This window comes from Myotis yumanensis, unplaced genomic scaffold, assembly GCF_028538775.1.
Source record: "Myotis yumanensis isolate MYYU_CA2020_CCGP unplaced genomic scaffold, mMyoYum1.0.hap1 SCAF_1, whole genome shotgun sequence".
NCBI lineage: Eukaryota > Metazoa > Chordata > Mammalia > Chiroptera > Vespertilionidae > Myotis > Myotis yumanensis.
Genome location: NW_027223752.1, coordinates 197,660,867 through 197,677,014, shown reverse-complemented (window position 1 = coordinate 197,677,014; position 16,148 = coordinate 197,660,867). Strand labels below are relative to the sequence as shown.

Sequence of the window (16,148 nt, the reverse complement as noted above, 5' to 3'; positions counted from 1 at the left end):
GTTGACCACCTGCTGGCTTAGGCCTGCTCCCTGGGGGATTGGGCCTAAGCTGGCAGTCAGACATCCCTCTGGCAGCCCGGGGATGTCCACTTGCCAGCAGGGAGCAAGCCTAAGCTGCAGTCGGACACTCTTAGCGCTGCTGAGGAGGCAGGAGAGGCTCCCACCACCACCGCTGTACTGGTAGCCATCAGCCTGGCTTATGGCTGAGCAGAGCTCCCCCTGTGGGAGTGCACTGACCACCAGGAGGAAGCTCCTGCATTGAGCATCTGCCCCCTGGTGGTCAGTGTGTGTCATAGTGACCAGTCATTACCAGTCATTCTGCTGTTAGGGTCAATTTGCATATTACCCTTTTATTATATAGGAGTGCCTGGCCAGCCTGGGTGAGGAGCTGATGGCTGTTTGCAGGCTGGCAACAGCCCCTTCAGTGTGGGGGTCCCCACTGCTGTGCCTGGCCATCCTGGGTGAGGGGCTGAGGGCTGTTTTCAGGCTGGCCACAGCCCTTTCATGGTGGGGGGTTCTGCTGGGGTGCCTGGCCAGTCTGGGTGAGGGACTGATGGCTGTTTGCAGGCTGGCCACAGCCCCTTCAGGGTGGGGGGTTCTGCTTGGGTGCCTGGCCAGTCTGGATGAGGGGCTGAGGGCCATTTTCAGGCTGGCTAAGCCCCCCAGTGGGGACTCCCACCCTATGAGGGTGTGGCCATCCTGGGTGAGGGGCTGGTGGCTGTCTGCAGGCTGGCCATGGCCCCAGCCACCCAAGCTCCCAGTGGAGGCTGGCTGGAAGCAGGTATCTGGGATTTATTTGTCTTCTATAATTGAAACTTTGTTGCCATGAGCCGAGGCCACAGCCGGCTCAGGGCAGGCCGGAAGCTTGGCTTCCTCCATCGCCTGGGCAACCAAGCCTCCTGCTTGCTCCAGTTCTGTGGCCGCCAGCTGCCATCTTGGTTGGGTTAATTTGCATATAGTCGCTCTGATTGGCTGGTGGGTGTGGCTTAGGGCATAGGGAAGGTATGGTCAATTAGCATCTTTGTCTTTTATTAGTGTAGATAGGATGCATTGGCATAAAAAATAGAAATACCTCTCAACTAGGATTCCAACTAACTTTGATATAGTTTTAATTTAAGTTTCATAACCTTTTTTAACTTAATTTTCATCTACTTTTGGGGGAAAACAAGAACTACAACTTTCCTAAGTTTGTTTAGTACGGCATTAATGAAGGTATAAATTTTAAACATTGTTTAAAGTTGTAAGTGAGGTAAAGGACCTCTTCAGCCCAGCCAGTGTTGGTCAGTGGTTGAGTGCCGAGCCTCAATGGTTTGATTCCCCGTCAGGGCACATGCAAGCTTGATCCCCAGTAGGGGGCATGTGGGTGGCAGCAGATGAATGTTGTTTCTCTCTCATGGATGCTTCTATCTCTCTATCCTTTGCCTTTCCTTTCTCTCTAAAAATCAATAGAAACATTAAAAAGAACCTTTTCACAGTTCATGTCAAATATTCTTCCTACAGGGGTTAACCTTCATAAAGATGTCAATTGCTTTGATACTATAGAAGCTAACCCCAAGAATTAGCCTTTGAAGACCTCTGGGAGTTAGTCCCATGTCTTACATCTTCCCTGAGTCTCAATTGCTTTAAAATGATAAAAATAATACCCACTCTTTTATACTTTTGAAAAGATCTAACATGATAATACAAGGGGAAAAATTAGAAACTATAGCAGAGGCCAAAATCAAATAAAAAAACAAATATTTATAAAACTAAATTTTGCATCATAGTAAATTTTTGTTTTGTTTTATTCCACACTGATTATATATATATATATATATATATATATATATATATATATATATACATATCAGTGGTGAGTTCTTTAAATGAGAGAATACATTAACCTAAATTCTTATGAGAGGATTGCAAGGGAAGGGAATCATAAAGATGGTAAAATGACTTACATGTGAGTGTAAGTGATGGTTTGTTTATAGTCAAAGGCATCTCTTTTGTCTTCAGAGTTTGATATAAAATCCTCTCAATTATTTTCCTGATGTACTCAGCACTACTAGTAGATGGGTATCGAAACATGAGCACCATAAGAATGTTCACACCATTTTCATCTGGACTAAAGAACAGAAAAGCATATAAACAGAGATAATAATAAAGCTAGCTTTCTAATCATTAATAACTTTTAGGTATTAAGATTCACGATAAATTTAAAGAACAGAATAGATATGTGTATATCAGATTTTTACATTATTTTTAAAAATACTGGGTAAGATACATAGCAGGAAAAAAATTGTTCTCTCCCCTTACTTAACTCATAGTCTGGAGGGTTTGTGGAAGAAGGAGATGTTTATGAAATCATGCTTAAAATATACTTAAAGGATTTGCTTTTTATGGTATTTTGAGCCAAAATTGTAACCATCATTATTCTTCAGTAGTGGTGTAGAAGAGAATGCTCTATGCTCACCAAACCCAGCTGCCTTGTCTCTTGAACACAGATCTGGATTTCATTTCCTAGCCTCCCTTGCAGTTTATTGGAACTCTCTAGTAAATTCTAGACAATGGAATGTGGGCAGAAATGATGTGTCCCACCTCCAGGCCCAGCCCCTGAAAACCTCTCATACACTCTTCCATGCTTTCACTCTTCCTTTATTTGCCAACCAGAAGATCCAGGGGGCAATTCCACCGTCCCCTCCAACACCCACATCCCCTGCTGCTGCTTCTGACTCTTTGAACTGAATCACTGAAATGAAATAAACCTTTATTGTGTTAAACCATTGGTATTTGGGGGAAGGGGGGGTTGTTGGTCAGTTAATACAAGTTTGATAAGTAGATGATTAGAGAAAGCAGTTATAAAAGGAAATCTTTTGATAGGAGTTTCAAATATATTAACTCGTTAGGTATAGAAAGCTTCTGTTGCCTTTGAGAATGAATTTAATTGGAAATAAATAAAGAAAAAAGAAAAGAAAGAAGAGAGAAGGACGGAGGAAAGGAAGGAACAAATATACAGAGGAGGAGAAGGAAAGAAAAGGCATGAGCTCGTTAACCATAGTGGTTACTTTGCCATCAAGAAGTAAAACAGATATGTTAAGTATTACAAATACATATATTTATATATCAATTGATATCCATAGAAAAATTAATAATTTTAATCAGAATGTATAGAAAAGCTATATTATTCTAATAAATGACAAGCCTTCAGATATAATGTGAGCAGTACATTCAGGATGCATTCTAGTCATTTATTTTAGTCTCTGGCAACAAGTGTATGTTCAATTACTGATGATTGCCTTTCATCAGAGTATAGAAATGAAAGTATTAAAACATTTTTAAAATAATAATGGAAATGCAATGGCATTAAAGAAAATCCTTATTGCAAAGAAAGTCATAGGCTGATTGTTGGGTAGGCTTAAAATGAGGATAGTCAAAAATAACTGGACTGTGTTCCACTGATCCCTTGCTTAAGGAGCAGGGTATGTGGACAGTACCATCCCCCCTCTTCCTGTATTTTTTTCTCTTGGAGAGTGTCTTTATTTTTAATCCAATAAGTGACATTGTCTCTTGTCATAAGGCACTCTACATCTTTCTACTGTGACTGGGAAGCAGCTGGGCAGTATCAGCTGGGCTATTCAGGATTCATGACATCTTTGTATCCCTGCAAAGAATTGCTCAGGGGAGTTGAGCAATCGTGTTTGTTCAATGCTTCTTAATTACTGGGTTGAAGTTGCAAACCAAGTTTACCTACCTTATTTTGATAACATGAGATTTGATAAACCGACCTGCTCCAGAAGAACGTCGAAATATCCTAGACATCTGAGTAGAAAAAATTTATAATGTATTAGTCTTAAGAACTGTTATTCCCTTTCTTATCCAGAGACTGGAGGGAATGACAATGATTTCAGTTTATTCTCAGACATGTGAACAGGCTATTCACAGTGATAAGACTTAACCAGGTTCTAATCCTTATAGAATTGAATAACCTCAACAAAACTGTTCAATTTTGCTAAGTGTCTGTAGAATGGAATAATAACAATGTCTACCTCAAAGAGTAGTTTTGAGGATTAAATGAAGTAATGTATATCATGCATTTTACACCTTACCTGGCATATTGTAAACTATTGATAATGCTCATTTTAATTATTGTCAGATGAATTAAAACCTGTGTTATTCATTAAGGTAGCATCTTCACTTCTAAAAAATCCTACCATTAGTTGTTCTCAAATACGGCATCTGGTCCATTATTTGTTGATTTCTTAAATGATTATCTCATTGCTACAGCCTTTGATGTAATGTGCAACAACACCTATTGTGTGACTCTGACACCCTCACTTGTTAGTCATCTCTGTGGCAGGCAGGCTTTCACAACTGGTACTAGGTTTAGAAGTAAGTTTCACCACACTCCACACTGTCAGCATTTTATTACTCAGTTTTTCTGGTCCGAACCATTGAAATATTCGGGATGTTCAGAGAACTGATTTCCTAAAAGGTTCTGATTCCCAAAAAAAACTATTAAGGCACAGCCTGAGACAAAAACAAACAAACAAACACTGAACTGAGAGTCAGAAATCACAGGTCCACATATGTTTACATAGGCCCACATCCATGGTAAATCTTGTCCCTTAATCACTATATCCTCTGGGAAGAGGGAATATTACCTTCTTCCCCATAAGGTTTTTCCCTCTCCCTGAATCCTCTAAACTAGTAACAATGCTCAGTAGATTTTACCTCCTAAACATTGATTCTACATCCTTTCCTTCAATCCTACTGATATGGTCTAAAATCAGCCCCCTGGAAACTTGGGCCTTTGCAGAAGTTCCCTCTCTGGCACATTTATGTGGTTCTACTCTATTCTCTCTCCCCTCAGTTGTCCCCTACAATGCTAGCAAAGGGGATACCTCTAAAGTGCATATCTGAGCCTGTTACACTCCTGCTTCAAGCCCAATGTCTCCCTTCGTGTGAGCTCCATAATCCTGTCCTTTCGTTGGCCCCTGCCCGGTCCCTATCTCCAAAACCTGTTCTCTTATCTACTGAATGGCCTGTTCTTTCCTATACCCACTAAATGGGTTCATACCTCTATGACTCTACACATTCATTTCTGTCTTCCTACAATATACTTTTTTTCCTCAGGAAAATTTATTCAATTACAATTCTGTAATTCTTTAGAAACTCCAGTGACAACTAAGTTTTCTTTGACTTGCCCTCCTGAACCAAAGTGAACATTCCTTTGCTTGGGCCAAATAGAATTGACATGATTCTATTACAGCAATTATCATGCCGGTTTGCAGGTGTGTCTTTCCTACTTGAGACTGTGAGCTGTGTGACGGCTGGGAGTTTGTCTGATTCATTTTTGTATCTCTAGCATTTGGCACGTTGCTTAGCCCAAAATAAACACGCAATGCATGTCTGATGAATAAATCCATGAGTGAGTACATGAGTAAATGAATGAAGAATCAACACTAAAGGGAAGAAGATAATAACGCATGGTTTTGTTTCATCAGCAAATCATGTTGCCAAGTGTAAGTAGAAATCCATGGGAATCTAAAATAAGGTGGAAACCAAGAGACCCCAGTGGTGACCTTCACATGGATGGTCATTTCAGGATTTTGAATCAGTTATAAATTATATCACTTATGATTTCACTAACTGCTGTCAGCTCATTTTATTCCATTTCTCAAGGAACAGGGAGAAAATCTGATTTTAATGTCTTTAGCATTTTATATAAAGGTCCTCTGAAATTTTGAACTGTGTATATAATGGCACTTTGGGAAATGATCAAGATTCATATCAGAGTATAAAAAATTACCAGGAATCTCTTCAAACTGCCCCAACCAGTTTCCTCAGTGGTTAGAGCATCAGCCCATGAACTGAAGGGTAGCAGTTTCGATTCCAGTTAAGGGCACATAACTCAGTTGCAGGCTCAATCCCTGGGTGGACCTCATCGGGGTGTGTGAGGGGGGCAACCAATCAATGTGTCTCTCTCATATTGATGTTTGTCTCTCCCTGTCTCTCCCCCTGCCTTCCACTCTCTCTAAAAATTAATGAAAAAAAAATCCTCAGGTGAGAATTTTTAAAAAAAAGAATCTCTTCAAACTAAAATGTGATATTATCAATATCACAGTCCCTTAAGGTGTCAATCTCTATTTAAAAATGAATAGATTCTGATACATTTCAATATTGGTATGACCATTAAGAACAGCTTACATGTATTAACCCTCATACTACATAGTAGGCATGGGACTGCTTCCTTTGTTCAAACCTCACACACCTTATGAGTAAAGTATTTTATTTATCCTCAACAGTCCCATTTTATAGATGAAGAAACTGAGGCTCAGAACACTTAAGATTACTTGTTCGAGATAGCATAGAAAGCAGTGATTCTGCATTATGCTGTATACTTTAATATAATATTAAATGGCAACTATAATTGAAAAATTTAAAAAATTAATGAAAAAATATACAAACGAAAAGCACATGTATGTGGAGTAATAGAAAAACAAGTACGTCTGAGGTTGTGACAGCATAGTAGTTAGGCACAGTATCAATTTCTGAAGCTGTCTCTTACTGGAAGGTTATTTTAGAAACATTTAGTGTCTCTGTGCCTAGGTCTCCTAACTTGTAAGAAGGGGATTATATATATAGCAGTTACCTCCTAAAGTGGTTGCCAACTTAGAAAGCATGAGGAACAGCAACAACAAAAAGTAGTGCTTCTGGCGCATGAACCCAGGAAATCTGGCTCTAGCTTTTGTATTCTCAAGTCCATTATGTGACATAAACAACCCTGTGTTACTTACATACTTGACAACAGGTGTTAGGGTAGGTGGGGGTAGAGAGGCCCGGGCAGCAAACCTTTAAAGGAGACCTCAATACATTTTTTATTTCCTGACTCTAAATCTTATAAAAGATAACCTCTTGGGAGGTTTCTCCTTTCTGCTTCTGAGATTAGCAAGGCTAAGGGAACTGCTGCTCTCCAGATACCTATTATTGTGAGCAATTTCTGGAGATGTTTAATTCATGCTTACATTTTTCTTATAAGAACTCACTAATATTACATTTAGTCCAAATTACAAAAATTAATTGTATTTTTCCCTTTCTGTGGTCCAAATCATAAAGAACAAATGATTTTATTTGAAGTCATTCTATTTAAAAACAAGAGTGTGTGAGCTCATGGTAGAATAGAAAAGTTCTCCTTAAAATCAGATACTAATTGTAGTCCTTGGTTTGAACTCTAGCATTAAAAAGCAGTACAACATGTTTGAAACAATAGTGTGGCTCTGACTAATAGTACACTCAGTTACTGTCTCCGGCAAGATTGAGCTTTCGGCTTCCCCTCTGGCTGGGAACTGCATGCAGATTAAGTCCTCATGGACGATCACTAGTTACTGGATGCCAGCTAGGGAATCCCTTTCCAGATCCACCTATGAAAATAAGTCAGGCAGACTTTGAATATTTCCTGTTACTGTCATGGAAACATGTACCACCAGAGGGCAAACACACCAAGGACATTCATTCTGTTTCCCTTTCTTCTCCACGAAAGCTTCCTGCCAGCTCAAAGGGATTTTTCCTTCCTCTGAACTAAAATCCCGATCATTTGGGTCAAATATTTGACAATTATATTCTGCACTGTGGCAACTCTCATACCATCATATCATCTTTTTAGCTCTCATATTACCTAAACTTTTAGTTTGTATTATTTCCGTACACAAACTTCCATACATAAACCATATTATAAATTTCAATTTGGAAGGAACTGTAATATACAGACCTTAGTATTCTTCATAGCCTTGCACAAAGTAAGTGAACAATAACATTTCTATTAATTGATGAATTCTCCAACCATGATTAATCAAACAACAGTGTGATTATTGGTCAATTAATTTTTTTCATTAGATTCCACAAATAAGTGAGATCATGTGATTTGTCTTTCTCAGTTTGGCTTATTTCACTTAGCATAATATTTTCCAGGTCCATCCATGCTGTCTCAAAGGGTAAGAGATCCCTCTTTGTTTTTACAGCTGCATAGTATTACATAGTGTTAAATGTCTCACAGTTTTTTTATTCATTCATCTACGGATGGGTACATGGGCTGTTTCCAAATCTTAGCTATTCTAAGTAATGCTGCTATGATGCACAATACTTTGTTTTAAAAAATTTTTAAACCTGAGGACATTGTTTGAGCCTCTGAATCCAGCCATGTCCAAAACCAAATGAATCTCTAGATTTTCCCAACAGCTCCTTCCTTCCTTCCTTCCTTCCTTCCTTCCTTCCTTCCTTCCTTCCTTCCTTCCTTCCTTCCTTCCTCCTTCCCTTCCTTCCATCCTCCCGCCTTCCCTCCCTCCCTCCCTCCCTCCCTAGAAGCTCTTTTGGTGGAAAAGAGCAAGGAGTCCGGAGAGGAGGAGACCAAGGAGAAAGCTAAGGAGAAGCAATAAGTCCTCTGCCCTTATCTTCTGTTCCTTTTTCCTTTTTTAAAAAATTTGCCCTGCCCCGTCTTTTCGGTTTGTTTTTATTCTGTTTTGTTTTTACAAGGGACTTTATATAAAGAACTGAATTCCAACAGGTGGAATTCAGTTATTTATATGAAGTCCCTCCCTTCCTTCCTTCCTTCCTTCCTTCCTTCCTTCCTTCCTTCCTTCCTTCCTTCCTTCCCTCTTCCTTCCCTTCCTTCCACCCTCCCTCTTTCCTTTCCTCTCTCCTCCACTCTCTTCTCTCCCTCCCTGCCTACTTCTCTCTTTCATTCTTTTTTTCTTTGACTCCTTAATTGGGTTTCTGTTATTTTCTACCAAAAGTGTTCCATTTATCATGGGAAACAATGAGGTCATTTATGGGGCACCAGAAGAAAGAGAAGCAAAGGAAGAATCCTGCCTCAGATGACTTGGAGGCATACGTCAATGGAAGCTTTACTGTCTATGATCAAGTATAAACAAAAATGTTTTCCTCTTAATACATTCCTTAAGAATAAGATTACTTAAATGGTGATGAATTGTTACAAAAGAGGAACTGTGGCAGATATTTGTCCCCTCCCCAAACTTTTGGACAGATGTGTCCCAGCTTCTATAAGTCTTGATAACAGCTCACACCTATATTTCTCCTGAAGCCTACCCTTATCTGACCTGAGCACATTTCTCAGGGATGGCTGGTAGCTTATGCTTACTTCCCTGGGCAGCCCTTGTTGTCATAACACAAACAGCCCAGCCCTCTTATCTCTGGGCAGAACCACCACTGTGCTGTAATTTAGGCTCAAGATCTCCTCAGAAATCAGGCTGAGGCTGCACTTCTCAAACCGCACCTTTGTCTAGCTTCTGACTTTGTCCTTTTCTGTTGCCCTCGCACTCTTACAAGATTTTTCTGAAAGCTTTTGGCTAATAAATCATATAACCAAGAATCTTCATCACAGACTGTGCTTTTGGGATCCCACCTATACAGGGATAATAAGCTGGAGCTAGAGAATGCTCTACTATCCATCTGTCTCAGTGTGTCCATTGTTTAGAAGGCCAGTGACCACACGTTTTCAATTTCCAGATGAGATCTTTAGCTTGTAACCAGGAAAAAATGTAATGAACTTAAATGGAAAACTGTTTTTAGAGATAATATTATGTATCTCCAGAGATGTTTATATATTATATTACTTCTTTAAAAAGAGGGAAAAAAGGAGATAGAAAGAGAAAAACTGTTTAAAGATTCGAGCTTAGTTGTTGTAGTTTTAGAACATACAGAGCACCAAAAAAAAGGTTCTAATTAGGAAGCTATTTTTTTAATCCCCACCTGAGGATATGTTTAGAACGAGGAAGAGAGAGAGGGAAGGAGGGAGGGAGAGGGAGAGAGAGAGAGAGAGAGAGAGAGACATTGACGTGAGAGCGAAACATCCGTCTATTGCCTCCCATATGTGCCCTGACATGGGATTGAACCCTAAACCTAGGTCAACCTCATGGGAAGCTATTTCTAAGACATAAGGTTAGAAAGGTGTACAGCCAACATTAGTAGTCTTTCCATATTGAATATTCTGCACAGTAAATGGAAGTCATCCTTCTATCCAATGATAATAATTGTCATATCATTTATAGATTAGCTTTTTGGATTATTCTGAGCATTGATTCCCAAAATGAAGCCAATGTTTCATGGAGGGTATGGAAAATATCAGAACTTCTATTTTTATTTTATATAAACAAACAAGTTTTTAGAGAACTGGCCTTAATAATACCAGGAATGCACTAACTACCTGATGTTCTCAAGGAGAATGTAGAAATAACTTTGGGGGCTGGAGTGGAAGGGGTCAGGGGTGAAAAGGAGGTGCAAAATGGGTGAAAGTTGTCAAATGGTACAAACTCCCATTTATAAAATAAATAAGTTATGGGGATGTAATTTATAGCATGGGGACTATAGGTAATAATACTATATTGTATAGTAAGTTTTCACTTGACAGTTTTGATAGGTCTTGTAATTTTAAGGAAAATCAATTTTACCATAGGCTAATTGATATAAATAAGAGTTGAGTTCCTGTGGCATCTCATCAACCTTATAATAAACCAACATTATTGAAGGACCTTCTCTATAATTTGAAAGTTGCCAAGAGAGTAGATCGTAAAAATACTCATCATGATTTAAAAGAAAAAAATTATAACTATGTGTGAAGTTAAGCAGGCTTATGGTGGTAATCATTTCACAATAAACACAAATATCAAATCATTATGTTGTAATGATTTGATATTTGTGTTTAACATAGTATAAACATAATTCTGAGTAAACCCACCAACCAATAAAGTGAGAATTGTGGCAACATAATTGTAAAAAACACTATTATGTTACATGCAAACAGTAAATAGCTACGGAAAGGAAAATACTACTTACTGATTTTTAACATTTAAAATCAAACTATCTAAAGATAACTGAATAAAATGCTAACACTTTCCACCATTGCTAATAATTTAGAAAAACATGAGAACAGTGGAAGTATTGGAGGGCTAAATACTCATCTTTTAATTAAGAGATAGTGTTTAGCCCAGCTGACTTGGCTCAGTGGTTGAGCATCGACCTATGAGCCTGGAGGTCATGGTTCATTGGAATGGGACCATTCCAGGGGTCAGGGCACATGCCTTGGTTGTGGGCTCAATCCCCAGTGTGGAGTGTGCAGAAGGAAGCCAATCAATGATTCTCTCTCATCATTGATGTTTCTATCTCTCTTTCTCCCTCTCCCTTCCTCTCTGAAAATCAATATACACATACATATATATATATTAAATAGATAGTGTCGCCTGGCTGGCGTGGCTCCATGGTTGAAGGTCCACCTATGAACCAGGAGGTCATGGTTCCATTCCCAGCCAATCGATGATTCTCTCTCATCATTAATATTTCTATCTCTCTCTCCCTCTCCTTTCCTCTCTAAAATCAATAAAAAACATATATTTTTAAGAGATAGTGTCTATAGCCAATCATAGACACATTACGTCTTTTTCCCTAATAGGTTTCAAAAGCTAAAAGGGCAAAAATACTGATTTTCTAACAAATCTGTGGTTTCCACAGACATGCTTTTCATGAGAGCAAAAGTGGAACACTATTCTATTTGACTTCCTACTATGATAGGTAAAAATTTAGCTTATCTTATATATTTTTAAAAAATATAAATGCCTTGATAAATGCATGTTTTCAAAGACAAGCAAAATATTTGAGGGGCGTTATTAATTTTGAGATCAAGAATTAAAGACACACATCCTTGTATGTGATACTTTACATACATTTAAAAGCAAAATAAACAAAATTCTAAGGCCAATATGACCATCCTAATTCTCATGTTAAAAAAATGATAAAGGAAAATGAATCAAGAAATAAAATCAAGTTAAAAATTGGGAAAACATCTGTCTCAACCAACAATCTCCTTAGGTCTTAATTTGTTGCCTCTCTAACTACATAACTGTAATAGTATGGAATATTATTTTAAATATTTTGTATACATTAAGTTATTTAATCTTCTTAACCATATAACCTAGATACTATATTATCCTCATTTCACAGAAAAAGATATTGAAGCATGGAGAGGCAAAATTACTACAATAACCACATTCAGAGTGAGACAGAAAAACATTTATAAAGTTTAAAATTTTTCTATTTAGCTTACCATTCTCTCAATCTGATGACTCCTTTGTGTAAACTCTTTTGAGGTTTTTATTCCATAATTTTCTCTGTATTTTACGTTTGTGACTTGAAAAGAGGCAAGGTAATAAAATGACTTATCATCTGAAAGGTAAAAATAAACAACAAAAATCACTGCTTAAGTATCATCAGTTTCTTGTCTCCAGTCCCCTGCCATTATGATGAGCAACAAAAAAGTTAGAGATATTAATTGTCCGGCACTTAGTATTTAATTAGTAATACAGAAACTATATTTTAAAGTAAGACCCAAGAATTTATGGACTTGAGAGAGAAAACATGGCCCCTGACCTTCAGGTGCTGGCCCACTACCACCACCTAAGCCTTGGTATCCAACATCCTGACAGCATCCAATCTAGAGAACCCCCCTTAAAATTAGTTACAAATCAAAATCTTATCATCCCTAACAGTGTCTGACTGACCCGTCCCATGGTTTCCATGGCCTGTGCTTTCCTTCCCTGAACATGCAATAAACCCACTACAGATGTGTTCCTGGTGGTCCCTGGTTGGTGGATATTGACAGACCATTCATATTCTAAAAGTCACTGTATTATTTTATAATCTTTATTTTTAAAATTATTATATATCAGAGAGTAAATAATTGGTTAGAATTATATACAGTGAAAGCTGAGATCCTTAGGATAAAAATAACTCCATCAAATACACTTCAATCCTGGTGATGTAAATTTTATCATTAAGTCTGCCCAAATCCTTACTTTTGTTTCAATTATTTCACATATTTTATTTTTTTTACTGTTCTTCCTTATTTCCACTCTTTAAAATTACTATTTTAATATTTTTTTTCTTCTTGGTGTTTTCTTGGTTACTGCAATATGGTTTTCTTCACTGACTTCGTTTTGATTTCTTTAAGCTATAAAAACATGTAAATTACTTTTCAAATATGTGTGTCATTTTAGATACCTCTATTTTATCCCCTTCCACTTGCTTATCCTTTATCATAGACTTTCTTCTTTGTTTTACAAAATTTCTATCTATAATCAGGCAACTCACAATGAACTTCATAGAAGGTCCATGTCATGGATTTCTCAAAATCTTAAGTATTAACCTCTGTAATGGTTTCGTATTGCTGCTATAACAAGTTTGCACAAATTCAGTGGCTTAAAAGAACACAAATTTATTCTCTTACAGTTTTGGAAGTCAAAAGTCTGCAATGAGTTTTACAAGGCTAAGATCAACATGCTGGCAGAGCTGGTTCCTTCTGAACCTTCTAAGGGGAGGAGAATCTTTTTTTCCCCCCTTTTGTCCACTTTTAGAGGTTATCCTCATTCCTTGGCTTGTGATCACATATCATATCGTCTCCTTCTCCCCCAGCTTTTTTTTTTTTTTTTGTCACATGGCCTTCTTCTTTCTTTGACCTTCTTGACTCTTTCTTATCAAATATTTTGGTTACATTTATGGCTCATCTGGAAAATCCGGAATAACCGCTCTCTCTCAGAATCCTCAATGTAATCATATCTGCAAAGTCCCTTTTGCTATATAAGGTAGATCTGCATGTTGTAAGGATTAAGACATGGATGCCTTATGAGAGGGGCATTGTTCAGCCTCCCACAACCTCTTTGATATTTTGTAAATGCTTTTTTTGTTATTATTTTTATTATCTCCTCAATTTTTCTTTTTTGAAGACCTGCCATATTAGGGATGGAGGGCATATTAAAAACAAAACTAGTTCACTATATTTTAACTCAAAGAAGATATTAACAACAAAGACACAATTGATGGGGTAACTTGGTTTCTCCTTTTATTTTATGAGGTCTAAGAAATGGATATTATCAATCCGCCAATAAAGTGGGTAAGAAATTAAACTGGACATGTTGAGTAATATTCGTCTCTTTCTAGGAGGTTTTTTAAGTATGGTTTTATTGTTGTAAGTCATATACTTCTGTAAAATTTTAGACAAAGTCTCAGTCACATGTGATTATTAATACACATATCAAATCAAACTTAGTCAATTGTCATTTGGCTTACCTGTGTTATTAACTATCCATTTTTGCCCATAATGTGAAATTATTCCTAAATTTTCTCTCCTTTCCCCAACCATGAAACAATCTCCTTTTCCTTCAAAAATAATGTTTGATCTTTAAGCCTTTACAAATATTTTTTAGGTAACTTTCCTCATATCATCAGCTCTTCTTGGGGCAACTCAATGTATTGATTTTGAGAAAAGTATATTAAACTCAGCACATGATGCGAATTATCTTTATTCTGAGGATAATCTTTCATTCTTTCTCTTTTTAAATATGTATTTCTTTGACATGTGTCTATCTATATTGCAAGCTTCACTGGTTGGAAATATGTAAGACTGAACTCAATACTGGAGCAAACTATAATTTAACATCAGTAAAACATTAGTAATTAAAATGTTAATGTCATGCAAATGACATTTTTTATACAGCAGAGAATTTTAAGATATTCAGTCATGGAGCACTTAGGCAATAGAAATGTGACCTGGATACTTACCCTCAACAACGTAATGACTAACAATGCCAATCGTAATTCCTATGATTGCTACAATTACCAATGTGAAAAGAGCTAGGCGAATAGGGTCCCAGAATTGCTGTCTTCTTTGAAATTCAACCGGAGGGTAATTATCAGCTTTTGAAAATTGAGCTGGTCTGTGATAATGGAAAGGAATAAACAGTAAGACAAAAAATAATCATTATGGCTTTACTCTATGTTCCCTTACTTTATTACTCTACAGAAATAGTTTATACTGCTAAATAACAATAGGATGCTTAGATATTGAAAAGAACACAAGGTTTTAATTTGTATACCCTCCCCCAACATCCCATTCACAATGTAAGTTTTACTTAAAGCTCAACTGGGAATATATTTCCACTGCATTCTATCTGACGTTTTGGCACTAGAAACAAAAATACATAAAATAAGTCTTTTGCCCTCAAATATTTTATGGTCTCCTAAAGTATGTCCACAATTGCAAGTCTTTCCCAGCACTGCTGTGCTTGAAAGAGGATATGGTAAAGAGGTGGGCTGGACCAGATCCTGGGCAATATCATAACCTAGAATGAAGAGCTTGAAATTGATTCTGCAGGAGATGGGAGTCAATAAAGGTTTTAATCAGACTGAGAATTTAGAAAGATCACAGAGATATGAATGAGGATGGGAATTAGAGCCAAAGGGCAGATAGGAAGACAGGTTTAGAGGTCATTTAGAAGGTCCAGGAAAGAGATGGTGAGGGCCTGAACTAAGGCTGAGACAGTAGGGTGGGGAAGAGAGATTTAGTTCCAATTCTTGAGATTTGTTGACTGATTGACTAGCTATATGATAAGAAAAGGGTTAATGGCTCCAGTGTTCCAATGTCCAGGTAAATGATTGTGCCTCTAAGCAAGATGAGGAGGATCCAATGAACAAAAGGTTTCCAATGTGGCATCAATGTTGTTATTAACGAGCAATGTGGTGTCCTTACCCTTGAGTCTGAGCCAAATGCAAAGTATCCATTTTATGTCCTTTGTCCTTGACTCTACTCTAGTTGTGTCTCTGACACCTGTTTGCATGACTCTAATAATAAAGTAACTGTTAAGGCTACTACCACACACCCAGAAAAAATAAAAAAGTTTCTTATGTCCCCATGTACAATATCTTCCTTCTCACCTAAGTGGTGTATGTTACCATTTCCAAAATATATTTAGTATGTAAATATTTTGATTGCTCCAATATTTTAAATTCTCACTTCTTTTTTCCTAAGTTTTATTAATTTGATTGCTTTACTGTGAGCCTTCAAGAAGCAAAAAATGACAACAATAAAATTCTGTCAAATATATGGGTGATAATCATATATTACCTCATGATAACTCTGCATCAGAGTAAAAAAGATTTTATCATGGTCATATTTGATTTTAAAATGAGTTTTATCTGCTGATCAGCTATTCTCAGTTTGATATACTGAAATGTTGACTTTTGTTTCATGTGGAAGTTGAAATAAGTTTTACCAAGTATTCATTTCAGTGTTTTAAAGTAGAGTTGGCAGATATCAGCCAACTGCA

The 16,148-nt window shown here is 37.3% G+C and overlaps 1 protein-coding gene across 1 annotated transcript in view; it reads right to left on the bottom strand.

Moving 5' to 3' along the window:
* Nucleotides 1–16,148, bottom strand: part of LOC138994649 (transmembrane protease serine 11F-like) — a 73,013-nt gene that overhangs the window by 20,199 nt on the left and 36,666 nt on the right. The window contains exons 2-5 of the mRNA XM_070394698.1: nucleotides 14,605–14,759; nucleotides 12,095–12,213; nucleotides 3,734–3,801; nucleotides 1,944–2,107 (exon numbers count right to left, since the gene is read on the bottom strand). Of these exons, the coding sequence (XP_070250799.1) occupies nucleotides 1,944–2,107; nucleotides 3,734–3,801; nucleotides 12,095–12,213; nucleotides 14,605–14,759 (506 nt within the window). The remainder of the gene's footprint in view (nucleotides 1–1,943; nucleotides 2,108–3,733; nucleotides 3,802–12,094; nucleotides 12,214–14,604; nucleotides 14,760–16,148) is intronic.